The sequence below is a fragment of the Amphiprion ocellaris genome, chromosome 8 (assembly GCF_022539595.1).
Source record: "Amphiprion ocellaris isolate individual 3 ecotype Okinawa chromosome 8, ASM2253959v1, whole genome shotgun sequence".
NCBI lineage: Eukaryota > Metazoa > Chordata > Actinopteri > Pomacentridae > Amphiprion > Amphiprion ocellaris.
Window position 1 is genome coordinate 35839353 of NC_072773.1, and position 16642 is coordinate 35855994.

At 42.1% G+C, this 16642-nt stretch overlaps 1 protein-coding gene across 8 annotated transcripts in view; it reads left to right on the forward strand.

The window, feature by feature from the left end:
* Nucleotides 1-16392, forward strand: part of prdm16 (PR domain containing 16) — a 193394-nt gene extending 177002 nt beyond the window's left edge. Inside the window, exons 6-16 of one of the 8 annotated variants that reach the window (XM_023273887.3) lie at nt 22-223; nt 312-477; nt 686-839; nt 1317-2991; nt 3153-3240; nt 5073-5245; nt 5377-5454; nt 5886-6055; nt 7459-7630; nt 11322-11573; nt 13051-16392. In XM_023273887.3, the coding sequence (XP_023129655.2) occupies nt 22-223; nt 312-477; nt 686-839; nt 1317-2991; nt 3153-3240; nt 5073-5245; nt 5377-5454; nt 5886-6055; nt 7459-7630; nt 11322-11573; nt 13051-13063 (3143 nt within the window). In that variant the 3' untranslated portion in view covers nt 13064-16392. The other 7 variants (XM_035949786.2, XM_055012811.1, XM_035949787.2 and 4 more) reach the window with 7 other exon arrangements.
* The last annotated feature ends 250 nt before the right edge of the window (nt 16393-16642 follow it).

Sequence of the window (16642 nt, forward strand, 5' to 3'; positions counted from 1 at the left end):
TCTGTCTATGTTTGTGTGCAGATGAGCAGATGTACCGCTGTGAAGACTGTGACGAGCTGTTCTCCTCGACACTTGAGCTGCGACGGCATCAGAAGTACTCGTGCTCCAGTGCTGGATCCATCTTTGACACATTGAGGGAGGACTTCAAACAGGAGCGCGAGGACAGCGACGAACCCGTCCACGAGTGTAAAGACTGTGAGAAGATCTTTCCAAATGAGTACAGGTACACAAACAATTCTGAATCACATAGAATCTAATCATCCAGATGCATGATTTGCATTCACTGATGAATTTGCACTTTCTTCATCAAGTCTGGGCCAACACATGATAGTCCATACAGAGGAGAGGGAGTACAAGTGTGACCAGTGCCCCAAAGCCTTCAACTGGAAGTCCAACCTCATCCGTCACCAGATGTCACATGACAGTGGCAAGCGCTTTGAGTGTGAAAACTGTGATAAGGTACAGCATACCCGGCACGTAAGTTGGGCACAGGACACACAGGCTTTATCTGTTTCTACTTCTTAGGCTTCATTCATAATGGTTCTGGACATTTCTGAGTAATTTCTGAAAGTGCAGCTTGAATAGATAAAGCAATGAAAACTGCATATTTTCACTAACAATGCCAAGGATCGCCAATGTGTTGATGCTTATGTGTTTTTAAATGCTTCTTAATGTAAAATTGCAGGTGTTCACAGATCCCAGCAACCTTCAGCGCCACATCCGCTCCCAGCATGTGGGGGCTCGCGCTCACACGTGTCCTGAATGTGGCAAGACCTTTGCCACCTCGTCAGGCCTCAAACAGCATAAGCACATCCACAGCAGTGTCAAACCCTTTATCTGTAAGTAGGAGCTTTGGAAGTGATGATCGCCTTATTCATGACAGTTCATTTATTTGACCCCTCTTTTTTCAGTGCATTGTCTTTTTCTCCATGTACACCAACTTGTTCACATCTTTTGAACTAAACACGCAGGTCCAGAGAGCCTATTTTTATTGCTATTATTTTTGATTATATATTGTAAGGAACTGATTTGACCCGTTCACATAAGCTCTTACTTGTCAAACTGACAACACTGACACATACTTAAAATTAGTGTAACTATGATAATAATTTTGGATCAAAGACTTACATATGTATTTTATGTCTGTTAGATGTCTTCAGTAATTATTTGTCAGTTAGATACATAAAATTAAGCCAAAAAAATCAAGTTCCTGTCTTTTCTACAAGCTATTTTATCAGACGTTTACATTTTGATGTTTGTGTTGCTGTTGATTTGGTATACAGAGTTAGAGACAGTGTTAAAATGGGTTTAACCAGGCCCTGATGGGCTGCATCTTTTTGCTCCCCCAGGCGAGGTGTGCCACAAATCCTACACCCAGTTCTCCAACCTCTGCCGCCACAAGCGTATGCATGCTGACTGCCGCACCCAGATCAAGTGTAAGGACTGTGGACAGTTGTTCAGCACTACCTCCTCCCTCAACAAGCACCGTCGCTTCTGTGAGGGCAAAAATCATTACGGCTCCCCAGTAGGGATGTTCAATCCTGGCATCCCCATGAGCTCCAGCCCCATAATGGCTAAGGCCAAGTCCCATCATCCCCACCTTCCTGGTCTGAACCAGTCGGGTTTAGGCTTCACTGACTACTTTCCCTCCAGACCTCACCCTCATGCTGGCTTGCCCTTCTCTCCAGGACCCCATGGTTTCCCGTCCCTCCCACATGGTTTCCCAGGTATCTTTCCACCATCACTGTATCCGCGACCGCCTTTATTACCGGCCAGTCCGTTGATAAAGAGCCCGCTGGGCGGCAGCAGTCAGGAGGTGAAGTTGCCTCGGAGTCCAACAGATGCCCCTCCACTGTCTCTGGTTAGTTCCACAAATAGCAATGGAATTAACAGTTTGAGTCAGCTGGAAGACAAGGAGAAAGAAAACAAACTGGGTTTGTCTTCTAGTGGAGAAGCCAAGCCAAAATCTAAGATGGCCGACATGTCTGACGGTAGCGACCTTGAAGATGTTAATACCACAAGTGGAACGGATTTGGACACCACCACTGGTACCGCTTCGGGTGATGGTTCTGACCTGGAGAGTGAAGGAGAGAGTGAACGTGAGCGAAGTGGTAAAAGAAGGAAGCCATCTGGCACTGTGTCAGGTCAAGAAGGCCACCAGTTAGAAGATGCGAACAGTGCGTTGATATCAGCCATGTCTAGTTCAGGGAACCTCTCTGTCGATCGTCCATTTTTTGCTTCTGCATCATCCCAACACTCCTTCTTCCCTCCGCCCGATGAACAAGCTCTCCCACCCACCGCCACAAATGCCAATGCAGTCACCACTGATTCCATCAAAGCCATCGCTTCTATTGCTGAGAAATACTTTGGTCCAGGTTTGATTGGACTTCATCAGGAGAAGAAGATGGGTCCACTGCCCTACCATTCCATGTTTCCCTTCCAGTTCCTGCCCAACTTCCACAACTCCCTCTATCCCTTCGGCGCTGATCGAGGCGCTCTCAATCCTAGCATGTTCTTCAAGGCAGAGCCCAAGTCACCTCGAGAGCAGCTGCACAAGATGGTTTCTAGTTCCCCAGCAGCTCCAACTCCCACAGCGGAGTCACCGTTTGATCTCACCACGAAACCCAAGGAGCCTAAGTTAGCTCCTCCAACCCCAACAAACCCCTCAAACCCCAACAGTAGTACTGGGAGCAGTAGTGGCCCATTAGCAATATCAAGCAGTGAAGAACAGCCATTGGACCTCAGCATTGGCGGCCGGAACCGAGGCGGTCACAATGGTGTGCCGGCTGAGCCACAAAATCGAAAGAACCACATCTATGGAGTGGGAAAGGGGGTCTCCATCAAGGACGAATCCCCGTCTGGTTTCCCACACCCCCATTCCCAGTCGTTGCACCAATCCTCCATCACCCAGCACCAGCAGGCACAGCCATACCAGCCGCCACCCCTGCACTACGCCAAGCCCTCGGCGTTCTTCATGGACCCTATATACAGGTATTTCAGCCCCGATTAGAGCACAAGCTGCTACTTTCACATCACCAACACCAAAGCTTTCATGTACAAGCATTGAAGAAGATTGGTGATCACTGTGAGGCTGGAGGTTTTACATGAACTCTGACCTTGGTACGTAACCCTCTGCCTTGTTGTCGGTCCAGCAGGGTGGAAAAGAGGAAGCTACTCGACCCCGTAGGAGCTCTGAAGGAGAAGTTCCTCAGGCCCTCGCCACCCCTCTTCCATCCACAGGTAGAATTCACACACATGCACAATTCAAAACCAAAGACGGCACTTGATGTAATCTTGGGTAGAAGCAGTAAATGATACATGCATTTTAAACAAGAACTACAGCAAGGGAACACCAAACAGGGGAATTGACCTCTAGGTATTGCATGGAGGCTGATTATTCCCAGATGGTATTGACTATTATTTTCAAACCATGTATTATGTGAAAATACCTCACTCCTGCCTCCCACGCTGCTGCAACCTGAATTGATAGGGCCCTACGCGCCATCATTCCACTGTGTTGATGTTATTTTCTCAAGGGTTCTGTATGATTTCTTCCTTTGTTTACTGAATGGCGCCTGTGTACCTCGTCAGTTCTACCTTTTTCAGAAGACACAGACTGTTATCGCAGCCCCTTTGATAATCAGTCACATTGTTTGACTGTCCCCAGACCTTCCCCACTTCTGCAACGCTTGATTACAGGCAATGATAGTATTAATAAAAGAGAGAATAATAACCATTTGAATTGTAACAAACTGCCTCTGTAGGCCGCGCTAATCTTAGTTGTGGCATTGTTTTATGCACTGGGAGCCCACAGGCCAGCTAATAACTCAAGCCCCTCCAAGTTTTTTTCTCTGTGGCTGGCTGGCTGGCTAGATAATAGCACCGTGTCCATCAAGGACATCCTGTGTTTGTATCCAGGAGAATGGGGGGCTCTCGTTGGGGAAACGGTTTAATCTGACCTGGAAATCTGTGTCCTCTATCAACTTTAACTTTGCAATACACACATCTGGTGTATATGCAGACAGATAAATTTACACATAAATTAGCATCTGCATATAAGACGTTACACATATATGTGTGTAGTTTTACCTGTAGTTAACATAGATCTTTCTGTAGTGGAAATCTGCAAGCACAAAGTTATGTGGTGGTACTTCTGTGCTCATAATCTTAAGAAACAATATATTATTCATCACTGGACGATAACAATCTAAAGCTCCGTTTTGAAGGCATCATCTCAGAACTGATAATGGCCGACGATAAGAAGTTCTCACAGGCTCCCATGTAAAAACCTCTCATATCGGAGTGTCTCAGCTGTGATCCTCCCAGTGATCCAAACACAATGCCACCTCTAATTCAGTCTCATGACGGAATCACCCTGCTCCCGTTCTCAGACTGCGAATAAACACATCGAGACGGAGTGTCTGTCCCTGTGTCTCTCCTGTCCCGTATTTACTAAAAAAGGAAGGATGTAAGCTGTTTTTGGCAAATAAACTCCTACATAACTGGCCCCCTTTGTTCACAAGCTTCTAGGGGAAGGGAAGCGGCTATCAGTTGGGGGTATCACAAACTATATTGTATTGCTCCAATCGTGGCTCTTGAATGCCTCATTTAGCTAGTTTGCCGGCCTGCAACGCCAGCTTTGGCAGCAGAAGGTAAGAGGTAGAGAACAAAGCAGTGGTTGAACCTGAGGTTGGAAGGAGGGGGGTACTGGAGGAATGCTACTTGAGCATTTGTGAATGTGTTATAGGTCAAGGAGGTGACTTGCCATTAGCACAAACAACAAGGCTAACCTCTGATATACTGCTTCCTGAAGTACTCTGCTCTTTGTCTCTTTTCCTTACTCTATGTTTTCTTTTCTGACATTGTTCCTTTGTTTCCAGTGCATTCTTTTCTCTTTTTAAAACACACATATATTAATATGTGACATTATACATGCTACATGTGCTACCTTTAATGCAAAGTTTCCAGTTAAACTCTGGTGTTACAAATGTGGTTCAATTTGAAGATAAAATAAAACATTAATTTTATTGTCCAAATATTTGATGTGATCTATCCCCCTTTCGTCTTCCTAGATGTCAGCCATGGAGAATATGACAGAGAAGCTAGAGAGCTTCGGCGCCCTGAAACTGGATGCACCGCCCAATTCGCTGCAACACTCGGCCCATCCACTGTTCAACTTCCGCTCGCCACCGCCTTCCCTCTCAGATGCCATCCTGCGCAAGGGCAAGGAACGCTACGCCTGCAGGTTAGTGACTGCCGGTCCAAATTAAACTGTTGTTTACATACTTTCAACTGCATTAAATGTTGCATTAACGAAAAAGATACACGTTTTATTGATGATACTCATTCATCCTTACTGTCCAATGTCCCCTTCAGGTACTGTGGGAAAATCTTCCCGCGATCAGCAAACCTCACCAGACACTTGCGGACACACACAGGCGAACAACCCTACAGGTATTCTAGTATTCTAATGTAGTCTTTAAGCTTAGTAAACAGATGGTGTCACTGATGTATTTCCCTTTTGTCTGCTTGTCTTCATGCTATTTTTAACACTTGTCATCTCTTTTCTAGGTACTGCTTTTTCTGTACGATGTTATTCTGTTTTTGATGTATAAATATGAATAATTTATGTATTTTACTTTAAACAAGTATTGAAAACAAGATTTAGCTATGTGGTCCTTACAAAAAATGTATTAAAATCTATTTGCCTTTGTTTAAAAAATGTAATATTTTGTGAGCAAGTGATATGGGCCTGAAAGAGTTTCTTGCTCTCCTCAGCAGGTCAATAATAAAATCACGGCCTTCATCTCCAGTAAAAGGACAGCCTCTGCTCACTCTGCTGCTCTTTCAGTCCACATTTACATCCCTCTCTTCTCCCTCGGCAGGTGTAAGTACTGTGACCGCTCGTTCAGCATCTCATCCAATCTCCAACGCCACGTCCGCAATATCCACAACAAGGAGAAACCCTTCAAGTGTCACCTGTGCAACCGCTGCTTCGGTCAGCAAACCAACCTCGACCGCCATCTCAAGAAGCATGAGCATGAGAACATTCCTGGTCAGTTCACAGCGACTACGGCTGTTTTCTCTGAGAAATAAAACGAGTCTGTGTGAACCAAAATGTAGTGAATAAACAGGGACTGTTCAGTTGATGGATGTTCTAATGAATGGCTCACATTACCCATTTGGAAAATCATCACCTCAATAAATGTTTAGGTTTGGGCTGCAAATGATTTCAAGTGGGGAAACTGCTTAATTAAAGGATTCACAGTTGGCTTTCCTACTTCATTCCCAAAAGCAGCCTTTCCATGTCCAGCATAGAAGTGAATAATTGCACATTTAAGTGTTAACTTCGATGCTTCACAGTTGTGGTAACATTTTAAAATATGGCACAAATTCATAAACAAATTCCATGTGAGAGTCATCAGATGTTCTGTTTCATGATTGCAACACTGATCCCTAATTCTGAGTCAAATTAAAGTATGCAAGAGCATCTGCTAAAATGTTTCAGTGTAATCCCCACGATGCAGACCGAGAAACCACCGACTGGCTCTTCCTGGCAAAACCGTTTATTTGGGGCACATTATCTGTCTTTCTATTCAAACGCACAAACATGACTGTTTGTGTTCTTTGTAAATGACACCATAATTTCCAGTTAAATATCACTGTGACTCTTCCAAGAGCAATGTTACAAAATCTGTCCAAAAGAGAACAGAAATACTACAACACAGTGGGAAGATATTCTGAAATGCGACCTAAATATAATGTCCAAAGTAAGTTTGGAGTTTGACTACACTTCAGCCAACAGGAGAAGATTGTAGACGGGAATATTCAGCTGGGTGCTGCCAGTAAAGAGCATATCCTTGCTAGTTTTTACACCTAAGTTTAAGTCTTTTTCATTTTTAAGATCTGAAATAGCAAATTCACAAAAAATATGTATTTCCTCAGTTAACAGTATATATCTGTGCTGTTCCTTTATTTATTTATGTTTCACAAGAGGGTTATGTAATAAATATGCAGGAAAAACTAAGAACACAAATTATACACTTTCTGTCTAAATTCTCCTTGATTTTGTTTGTTTCTTTTGTCACTGTTTATTTCCCACAAAATTCCTTTAACATTTTCCCATTTGTCAAAAAACCCAATTTGAAAAAGATGCCCAACGTCAGCTTTTCACTATATATTACAATGTGAAACTTTAAGTATGAAATAATTCTGCATTTCCCATAAACTGTGTTATGTGTGTCTGATGATCATCAAACTAATCATGGTTGTGTATTTGGTTTTGTGTGTGTGTGTGTGTGTGTGTGTGTGTGTGTGTGTGTGTGTGTGTGTGTGTGTGTGTGTGTGTGTGTGTGTGTGTGTGTGTGTGTGTGTGTGTGTGTGTGTGTGTGTGTGTGTGGCTGGTGTGCATGTGCGTGTGTTTATGCGTGTGCATGTCTGCATGCTTTCCCCCAACAGTGAGCCAACAGTCCGGGATGCTTTCCAACTTAGGAACCACCATCTCCTCGCCAAACTCAGAGCCAGACAATCATGCACTTTTAGACGAGAAGGAGGACTCATACTTCTCAGAAATCCGCAACTTCATTTCCAACAGTGAGATGAACCAGGCCTCCAGCTCCACGGATAAGAGGTAAGGAGAAAACATGCTCACACGGATCCCATTTGCTTTATGATTTACTTTTTTTACGAAGACCTACGGTGATTACATTTGATCCATGAGGCTGACTCTAATTCTCACCCCCACCTCATCCTAAATCTAACGCTAATCCTAACTACAGCAGAAGGAACTGAGCTTTGTGATGCTTATCAGAAGAACTGGTCCTGGGTATAGGAATGCAAGGAGACACAAAAAGTTTGTTCAACAAAAATGAGCATTTGTGCTTCCCCTCGTGTGTGTGATCAGCAGCATGCGTGCTAAAACTTGGTGTACAGCGCTCTCTAGTGGCTTAAACGTGCTCAGCAAATGTGCCAACTTAAAGCGCTTCATGCTATCGTTACACTGATTATACTCAAAACAACTGCAGTTTTTATCAGACTTTATAGGTCAAAGTTAACAAAGACACAACTAAGCATTTTTTTAAAAGGATATCGTTCTTATTTTTTTGGTTTTTGAAGCTCTTTCTCCAGCTGTTTCACCAGCATTTGCATCTTTTTCACTGCAGAGGTGTTTAGTTCACTGTATAGCTGCTACAAAAAAACAGCTATGCATCATAAAAATATGAAAAAATATGATGTATAGCTGCTGAAAAAGCTCCCGGAAATCTCCTAAAATGTGAGCTGTGAGCAAGGTTGGTATTACAATTAGTTTAGAAGTCGATCCTGGTCCAGTAGGTCTCTTTAGTTAGCGTTAGTATACATGCTGATCACTTACATTTTTTCCTCCTTCGCATTTTCATTACACCGTGGTATGAACCTGGTGCACAGTTTGCGGATTTTGTGTTGCCGTTCTTCCAGTATAAGCCCTTCAACCATCAAAATCCAGTTTATGTCTAATACTATTTTAAAGTTTTTGTGCAGAAATGCAATTTTTGCTCCAGTAACACTAACAGGACTTGTTTGTTTTTCTTTCGTACTGATGAAAATGCCCATTTTTAAACCTAATAGCCACCAGTGAATGTAAAGGTCAGCTTCCTGCTTAAGTCCTGAAAAGCTTTTAGTGTGAACAGCTCAGTTTATTTGAAGATTTAGAGGTTTCAGACCAGAAGAGGGTATATAGGGGGGGAATGAAAGGAGGAGGAAATGTTTCTTCTCTTTCAGTCAGTAGCTTGCCCCCTTTTCCTGACTCTATTTGCTCTTCATCTCTTCCATTCTTGATGTGAATTCCTTTCTGGTAGTCTCACTTTCTGTCTGCCTCTTCCTCCATCATCCCCCCTCCTCCCTGTTGTCAGCACGCATTATGGCCGCCAGACCCAGCGGCAATTTAGCCCCTCTGCCATCTGGGATCAATACTGAGTCTCATCCACAACAAGCCGGCCTGACATTTTAATATCTGTAATTCAGACTAAGTGTTATGCTTTCTGTCCTCCCACCAGACAGCCCGCTGTTTATTCTCCCTGTGAGTGACTGAAGTCAAACGCCGAACACAAACACACATTCATGGATGACTATCTGTAATCACTCCTAACCGCCCTCGCAACACAGTTTCTCCCCTTTCAAAAAAAAAAAAGTCTCCTTTCAGCATCATAGCCAGTCAAAATAAAAGTGCCTGGTAGCTTTTTGTTTTTACATGAAAACTTTGACCTTTTTCCAAGCTGGGATGCTGGAGATGCTGATGCAGCACCGGTTTAAACAATAAAAGTTAGCGGGTATAGAAGTGCACCACAGTGTTTCAGGACTATCAGTCTCAGGCTTGAGCTTCATGGTTTGGATAAAACTACAGTGCTGGAGCTGCTTCCCTGTCTGAGCTACAATAGCTGGCAGTTTGGACCCTGAGGGGGACTCAGGTTGAGGCATTTATCTGGGAGATCCACTGATGATTGAGCTCTTCCCCCGTCCACCCGCTGTACCCATACCCCCCGCCCGCTAACACAAACACCCGACTGACGTGTTTAGACTAAATGACAAAACCCAGGGCCCCCTACGTCTGCGCTTCTTTCTCCATTCGCAGGCATGGACTTTTTCCCCGCCAACCAGCTCTGCAATTTGATTATGGTGATATTTAATCTAGATTGAAAGAGAAGAACTTTTCTTTTGTTCCCCCCCTTAAAGTCCCTCTACCCGCATTCACCCACCCACCCTGTGTGACCCAATCCTGTCCCTGTGCACCCCTTCCCAGAGGTAACCCTGTCCGATTTGATAAATGTCCACTGTGTGGTGAAAAAACTAAAAAAAAAATGGAAAGGGTAAATTTGCCATCCCAAAGGAAATGATATCATGAGCCATGACATCGTGGTGTGGGGGGCGATGGATAGGGAGGGGGGCGTCGGGGTGCGGGCTGGAAAATGTACAGATGGCAGGTCGTAATGGTGGCGTGCTGATAGCCTGTTTGCAGCCGATGCTCCACCATTACGGAGCGTAGAGGAGCCGGGCCTGAACCAGACCATCTCCTGCTCCGTTTGAGAGGAGCTTAGCCAATTAATCATGTGTGGGCGGTTTGAAAAGCGCTCCAGGCGGACTGTCAGCACCCGTGTTGTTTGTGTGCACGCTGTCGTCAGATTATTTATGTTTCTCTCTCTGCTGGTGATGAGTCATGCTTTAAGATGATTAGGAAATGGTGAAAGCTGCCCAGCTCCAGACTGGACGCAGCACTGAAGCAACAAGAAGTCACATTTTGACCATTGTTGGTACACAATAAATAGATTTAAATCACCAAATGAAGCCCATGGGCTCATGATAGACAGATTGTATTACATAAAATTAAAAAAAAATGATGCAGTAGAGCCAGATATGCCCTCCCGCTTGGCTCCTGTACACATATTTCTCTAAAACTCTGGCTACTACACTACCCATGATTCAGTCCTCCCTTAGGTGTGTCCTGATTGGCTGCATATTCTGCTTGCACAACCTTAGATGCTATTCACAATTATACAAACTTTATTTTATGCTCTTGTGATGCTTTTTTTTTCTGCAAAGAACATGCAGCACAATAAACAGGACATGTAATAGTATAGTTGCTCTAAATCAGGAGTGTCCAACATGAGGCCCACGGGCCAAAAGCGGTCCTCCAGAGGGTCCAATCCGGCCCTCAAAGTGTAAAAACTCCAGAGAAGACATTAACTGTGGGTTGTAAATTAGTAAAACTATAAATTTAAAATCATTTCTAGATCATGACAAGTTGTTTTGATCATGAAGTAAAATGCTACATTTTTCATTGTTCTTTTGTCATTGAGTGTCTCATTTTTGTAATATTTTGTATTGTTTTTGTTGTTTTTTATCTTTTTTTTGTCTGACTTGTCATTTTGATCATAAAGTAAAATACTACATAGATAGCTGTGACTAAATGTTGTGTTCCTTTGTAAACACTGTGTGATCTGGAAGTTGTAATGTGGAAATGATAAATTGAGACTGAATGTTATTGAAATCGAACTTATTTTTCTTAAGAAATTTCAGGTTGTTTGTGATGTTTTGTAAAAAGATAATTCCTTAAATGAGAAATGAGAACATTGTCAGAATGTACTTTTTTTGCACTAAAACAAAGGAAAAAATATAGAGTTGTGGTTATTTATAGGTTATTATATGCTGTGATTTTACTGGTCCGACCCACTTGAGGTCAAATTGGGCTGAATATGGAACCTGAACTAAGATGAATTTGACAGCCCTGCTCTAAATGCTTCACTATTGCTTCCATTTCCTCCCTAACTGGACCTCTGATCTCTCCACAGGTCAGACCAGCCTGAGGAGGAGCGCCCACCCAGCCACAGTTTGTCCAACTCCAAGCTCGGCCTCCAGGGAATGGAGGAGGAAGAGGAGGAGGTGGAGGGCGACGATGAGGAGGAGGAGGAAGGCAGCCTGACGGAGAAGTCTCACGATGAAGCGCCCGAGTCCCCGTCTCCGGTCACGACGGGAGCATATGAGGAGGACGAGGAGGAGGATGAGACGGCTCCGTTAGCGATGAGCTACGAACACACTCGCAGGTATTCATTCTGCTGATGAACAGGATTAATGAAAACTCCAAATCAGCAGCTACACATCCAAGATTTTATATCTTAACAAACTTTTTAATGAAACTTCTCCTAATACCTGCTTTCATTCTAACTAATGCCAACATCTAAACAGCACCGAGAAGGACAGATGCTCAAAATTTAACAAAAAAAGTGAAGAAGTTTTCCCTTTAGTTTCCATTAGGTCTTGTACTTTTCAACCCATTTTCTTCTGTCTGCCTGTCTATCTCTTTTATTAATCGTTCCTCTCCTTTTCTCCTCACTTCTCATATCATATCATCTTCTTTAAAACCCTCCTTAAATTTCCTTTCCCCTCCTAAATGACATTAACTGTCCACCTGTCCCTGCTTATGTCTGATCTTTCCATCCATTTATCCATCCGTCCATACCTGCCCTGTCTCTGCCATCCACCCATGCCTCGGTGTGCAGGTGTATAGAGGAGGAGGGCTCTCTCCTGGACCTGGAGGGTCTGCCCAGCTTTCCCAAGAGCCTGGATGGTTTGCGTAAAGCAGCCAGTGACGAGCAGCCTTTTGATGTTAAAGACATATTTAACACTTCACTAGAGTCTGAGGCATTGAAAGAGACTTTGTACAGGCAGGCTAAAACCCAGGTATGTGGCGGGCTTTTGGGTGTCCATTTTAAAAAAGGAGGGACAAGATGTTATTCTAATAAGAAAGGAGCAGTGATGAAATGCAATCAGTGGAAAGAGAGATCAGGGATGAGAAGGATCCTTTCATGTTTTAAAGACTGTTGCTAAAATGCACCTTTTGTCCTACTTTGTCTTTTCTTCTCACTTAACTTACTAACATATTACCTGTAAACTATTATCTTTTCTGTCATATTCAGCCTTCTTTACAAGATACAGTGTCCAGAAATTAAAGGATCTAGAAACATGGCAACAATGCTACGAACAAGTCCAACTGAGTGCAAAACATACACTACTGCTCAAAAGTTTGGGGTCGCCCAGACAATTTCACACTTTTATTCATGTGCTAACATAATTGCACAAGGGTTTTCTAATCATCAGTGAGCCTTTCAACACCATCAGCTAACACAATGTAGCATTAGAACACAGGAGTGATGGTTGCTGGAAATGTTCCTCTGTACCTCTATGGAGATATTCCATTAAAAATCAGCTGTTTCCAGCTACAATAGTCATTTACCACATTAACAATGTCTACACTGGATTTATCATTCATTTAATGTTATCTTCATTTGAATAAAATGCTTTTCTTTCAAAAATAAGGATATTTCTAAGTGACCCTAAACTTCTATGGTGGTTCCTAATTAGTGTAAATATTCAGACAGACTTGTACTGATTAATAAGACCTGAAATCATCCTTTACTTTCTTGACAGCTAATTAGATACAGAGAAATGCTACTAAACGAGTGCTTCTGTATCTACCTGTGAGGTTTCCTCACATTTATAGTCACCTGTCTCCCCTCGCAGGCTTATGCAATGATGCTGTCTCTCTCGGAGAACAACCCTTTGCACGCGCCCTCCCAGAACTCTCTGGACGCTTGGCTGAGCATGGGAGGCGGACCGTCTGAGACGAGCAGCTTTCACCCACTCAACCACATCTAGGCGAGACAGAGAACAGGTGGGAGGAAGAGTAGGAGGAACATTAGTTTTGAAAACGGATAGAAACAAGACAACTGACTAGACATGAGTAGTGGAAGGATGTGGAGGCCGGAGGAGAATTCATTGTCACATACATTCAAGGTAGAAAGAGTGAGTTTGTGTGAATATGTGTGTGTTTATTTGTTTGTTTGTGTGTGTGTGTTTCTGTATGAGAGAGAGAGCGGAGGGGAAGGATTGTCCCAAGGCAAGACTGTCAAAGAGAAAGCACTGCTAAGCTCCTGTTGATGTGAAGGACACGATGAATGCTTCTCACTAGCATTGAAACTCTGCATTACTCTGATCCTCCCCAAGTGCACAAGGCTGACTGCAGCCCCACAGAGACCCTGCAGGAGGCTCTCATGAAGACACTTAACGACTGATATGTCTCTAAAGTCTGTGTACACCACCTACTACAAACGTTGCAGCCTCAGCACTGCATTGGCACTGCATGTCCACAAGGTGGCGCTGTTTCACCAGGAACACGGTGGGTGTGTGCACACAACTGTCTCCAGGTTTCCCGACCAGATGTGGGTGACTCACTCGCTGACCTTGTTTCAGTTTTTACAGCAGAATCAACATTAGCACCACATGTTACGTATGGAACTGACAGATCCTGTAGACTGTTGATTTTTGAATGATTACACAGAGAATGATGTTCAAATGTGCTTTTAATGAGCTATCTGGGCCACTAGCCATTGTAATTTGGTTACTCAGTTTGATCATGCTGAAAATGAATTGAAATCACACTCAGAAAAATGAGGAAAGTCTTTCTCTGCTTGCTTATTTCATCGTCATTTGTTAATTTTATTTACTTTCTTTCCTCTTAGATACCACAGTATTGTTTCTTTGTAGGCACCACAGTGCTAAATTGTTAATATAATTATTTTAGAGAAGGACCAAAATTGTATGATATTGTCATATGATGTACAAAATAACCTAGATGTTCATAGCATGAGTGGTATGTGCCAAATAACCCATAGAAAATGTTTTGTTCTCTGACAATCATTTCATTTCCAAGGGGCTTGCATTTGCTGTCATAGTTCGTTTTTTTTTTTTTCTTATTACGCGCTTATATATTTGATTTCAGAAGTGTGTGTATGTATTTATTTTTGGTTGTTTTGTCTTGACTGGAGGAGTGAAAATGAAGAAAAAGTCATTTTGTCCCTCTTTTCTCGTTGCTGAAGGAATGAACACCTATCAGAAGATGAAGGAGATTCTGAATCTCTGGTTTTGATGGGTTAGTGTGCCAAAATGGAAAGAACCCATGAAATTCATTGTTTTTATTTATAGTGAAAGATAGCTGTAGTTAGTTTTAGAACTTATTTGGCATTGAAACGTCCTGCAGTGTTTAGTCTTTTTTTTTTTTTTTTTGTCTTGTTTCAGTTCAACCATTTTACCCAGTAAGCTGAATGTGTCTTGTTCCAATTGATTCAAGTATTATTAGGGGGGCAGATTTGGACACCTTTCACTATGAATGTCACAAAAAAGGGCATTACGTCGTCACACAGTTGAATCTGACTACTTTATACAACATCATGCTCCATTTTCCCCTCTTGTTTAACATTCGATATGTGTAGTGTAACCAATGAAAATTCTTTTTGCAATGAGTTGTCCAATATTACACAGTCCAAAAGTGGAAAACACACACACACAAACACACATGCATGAACATGACAGAAACGCTGGTTATGCAAGAAGAAAGGCAAGGACTGAAACCAAAACCAAAAGAAGAGAGTAAACTAATCCACAGATAGTATTAAAATGGACATCATAATTCTGCTGGTCGGTCTATCACATGTCATAAAAACTGTCTTGTTGATTCTGGACAGGGAGAACAAACACTTGATGATTATTTCAGTTTAAATCCCTGTTGTTCCTCTGAGATCGTACTGAAGACTCGTTCCATGTGGTCTAGCAGGTAGCTGTGCCATGGAGAGTCATTTACTGTAGATAGCTGCAGGAGGCGAGCATTGTTGATCACTGTTCCTCCCTGCAAACTGGGACTTTCAGAACTAGGCCTGATGCTGTATTTTCAAACTAGCACTTAAACCATATTGGGTCCAAGCCATAAATTGATCAGGCTTAGGTCTCCAGAACGCAGATGCATTTTCCAACTGGTTTCAACAGACGGGCGGGCTGTGCTCAACATGGAGAGATAAGAACATAAGCACTGTAATTTTTCTTCATGACAGCAGGTGGTAGTGTGATGCTCGGACTGCTGCATCATCTCATTTTTTCTAAAGACAGAAGTCTTTTTTATAATTCTACTGAAAGAGATTCCATTCACGGTAAACACGTTGTTTTACAACTTGTGGTTACAAAATGTAAAGACTCGGGTCACTAAGTTTTTAGGTTGACTTTATGTAGTAATTCATGTCATGGACTACTGTAATAAGTACGCGCTGTGTAAAGCAAAGGAATTGAAGGCATTGAAGTTTTTTTCCATTTTGCCAACTTTAGCCTGGCAGATGGTCACTGAAAAATGTTTCAGCATAATAGAACATGGTTGCTGTTTGCCCCCACTGTTACAGGAGAAAGTAAAAATATACATTGTTTCTTTTTAACTGTATAGTATTTTAAAGAATGAAAAACAATGGTGCATTTGTCTGAAGAAAAAAAATCATTGAAAAATATGGGTTTAAATGGATGGTGCTTGTTTTGTTTAAATCTGAGTTGTATATCGCCTCTGTTATGTTTATTGAAAACAAACAAAAAAAAAGTTATTGTGCATGACGTGTTTAGCAGTCATAATGATGTCCATTTGTGAAATGTGTATCAAATCAAAAAATGAGGAAAAAAAAGAAAAGTAAAAAAAATAAATTCGTAGATGCACTTATTGTACATGTGGCTAGGTTTAGTAGGTTTGACTTCAAGTTCTGACTGCCTTACGGTGTTTGGGCAGGTGGTTCTGAAAGACATAGAGAAGACTTTTGGGAGAAGACATAATGAAAAACAATAAAGGATTGTAGAATAATATTGAACAATTCTGAAATTGCAGTTCTTTTGATGCTTGTGATTATTGCAGATGTACTTTAGAGAAATTTCATTGAAAAGATATGACTCTGTTGTTAATTCTGTAGAATAGCAATGTATACCAAATGTAATCTTTCCAATGCTATGAAGAATTTATACATGAAATTGATATGCAATAAAACCTGTGTGCTTTTTAAATGAGATGTCTGCTGTGTGTTTGTGAGCCATAAGAGCATAACAATATCCAGTTTATTAGTTGGAACCAGACAAATTAATCATTTAAGCTTCCTGTTGTCTTCATTTACAGGCACCAAAAAATATTGTTTCCTTGTCTGAAAAAAATCAAAAAATTCAGCAAAAAAATTCCCGCAAATTTCAGAAAATTTGCAAAACCTTCAGGAACAAAATTCCAATAATTCCTTAACAGTTTTATTTTTTTTTAAAAATC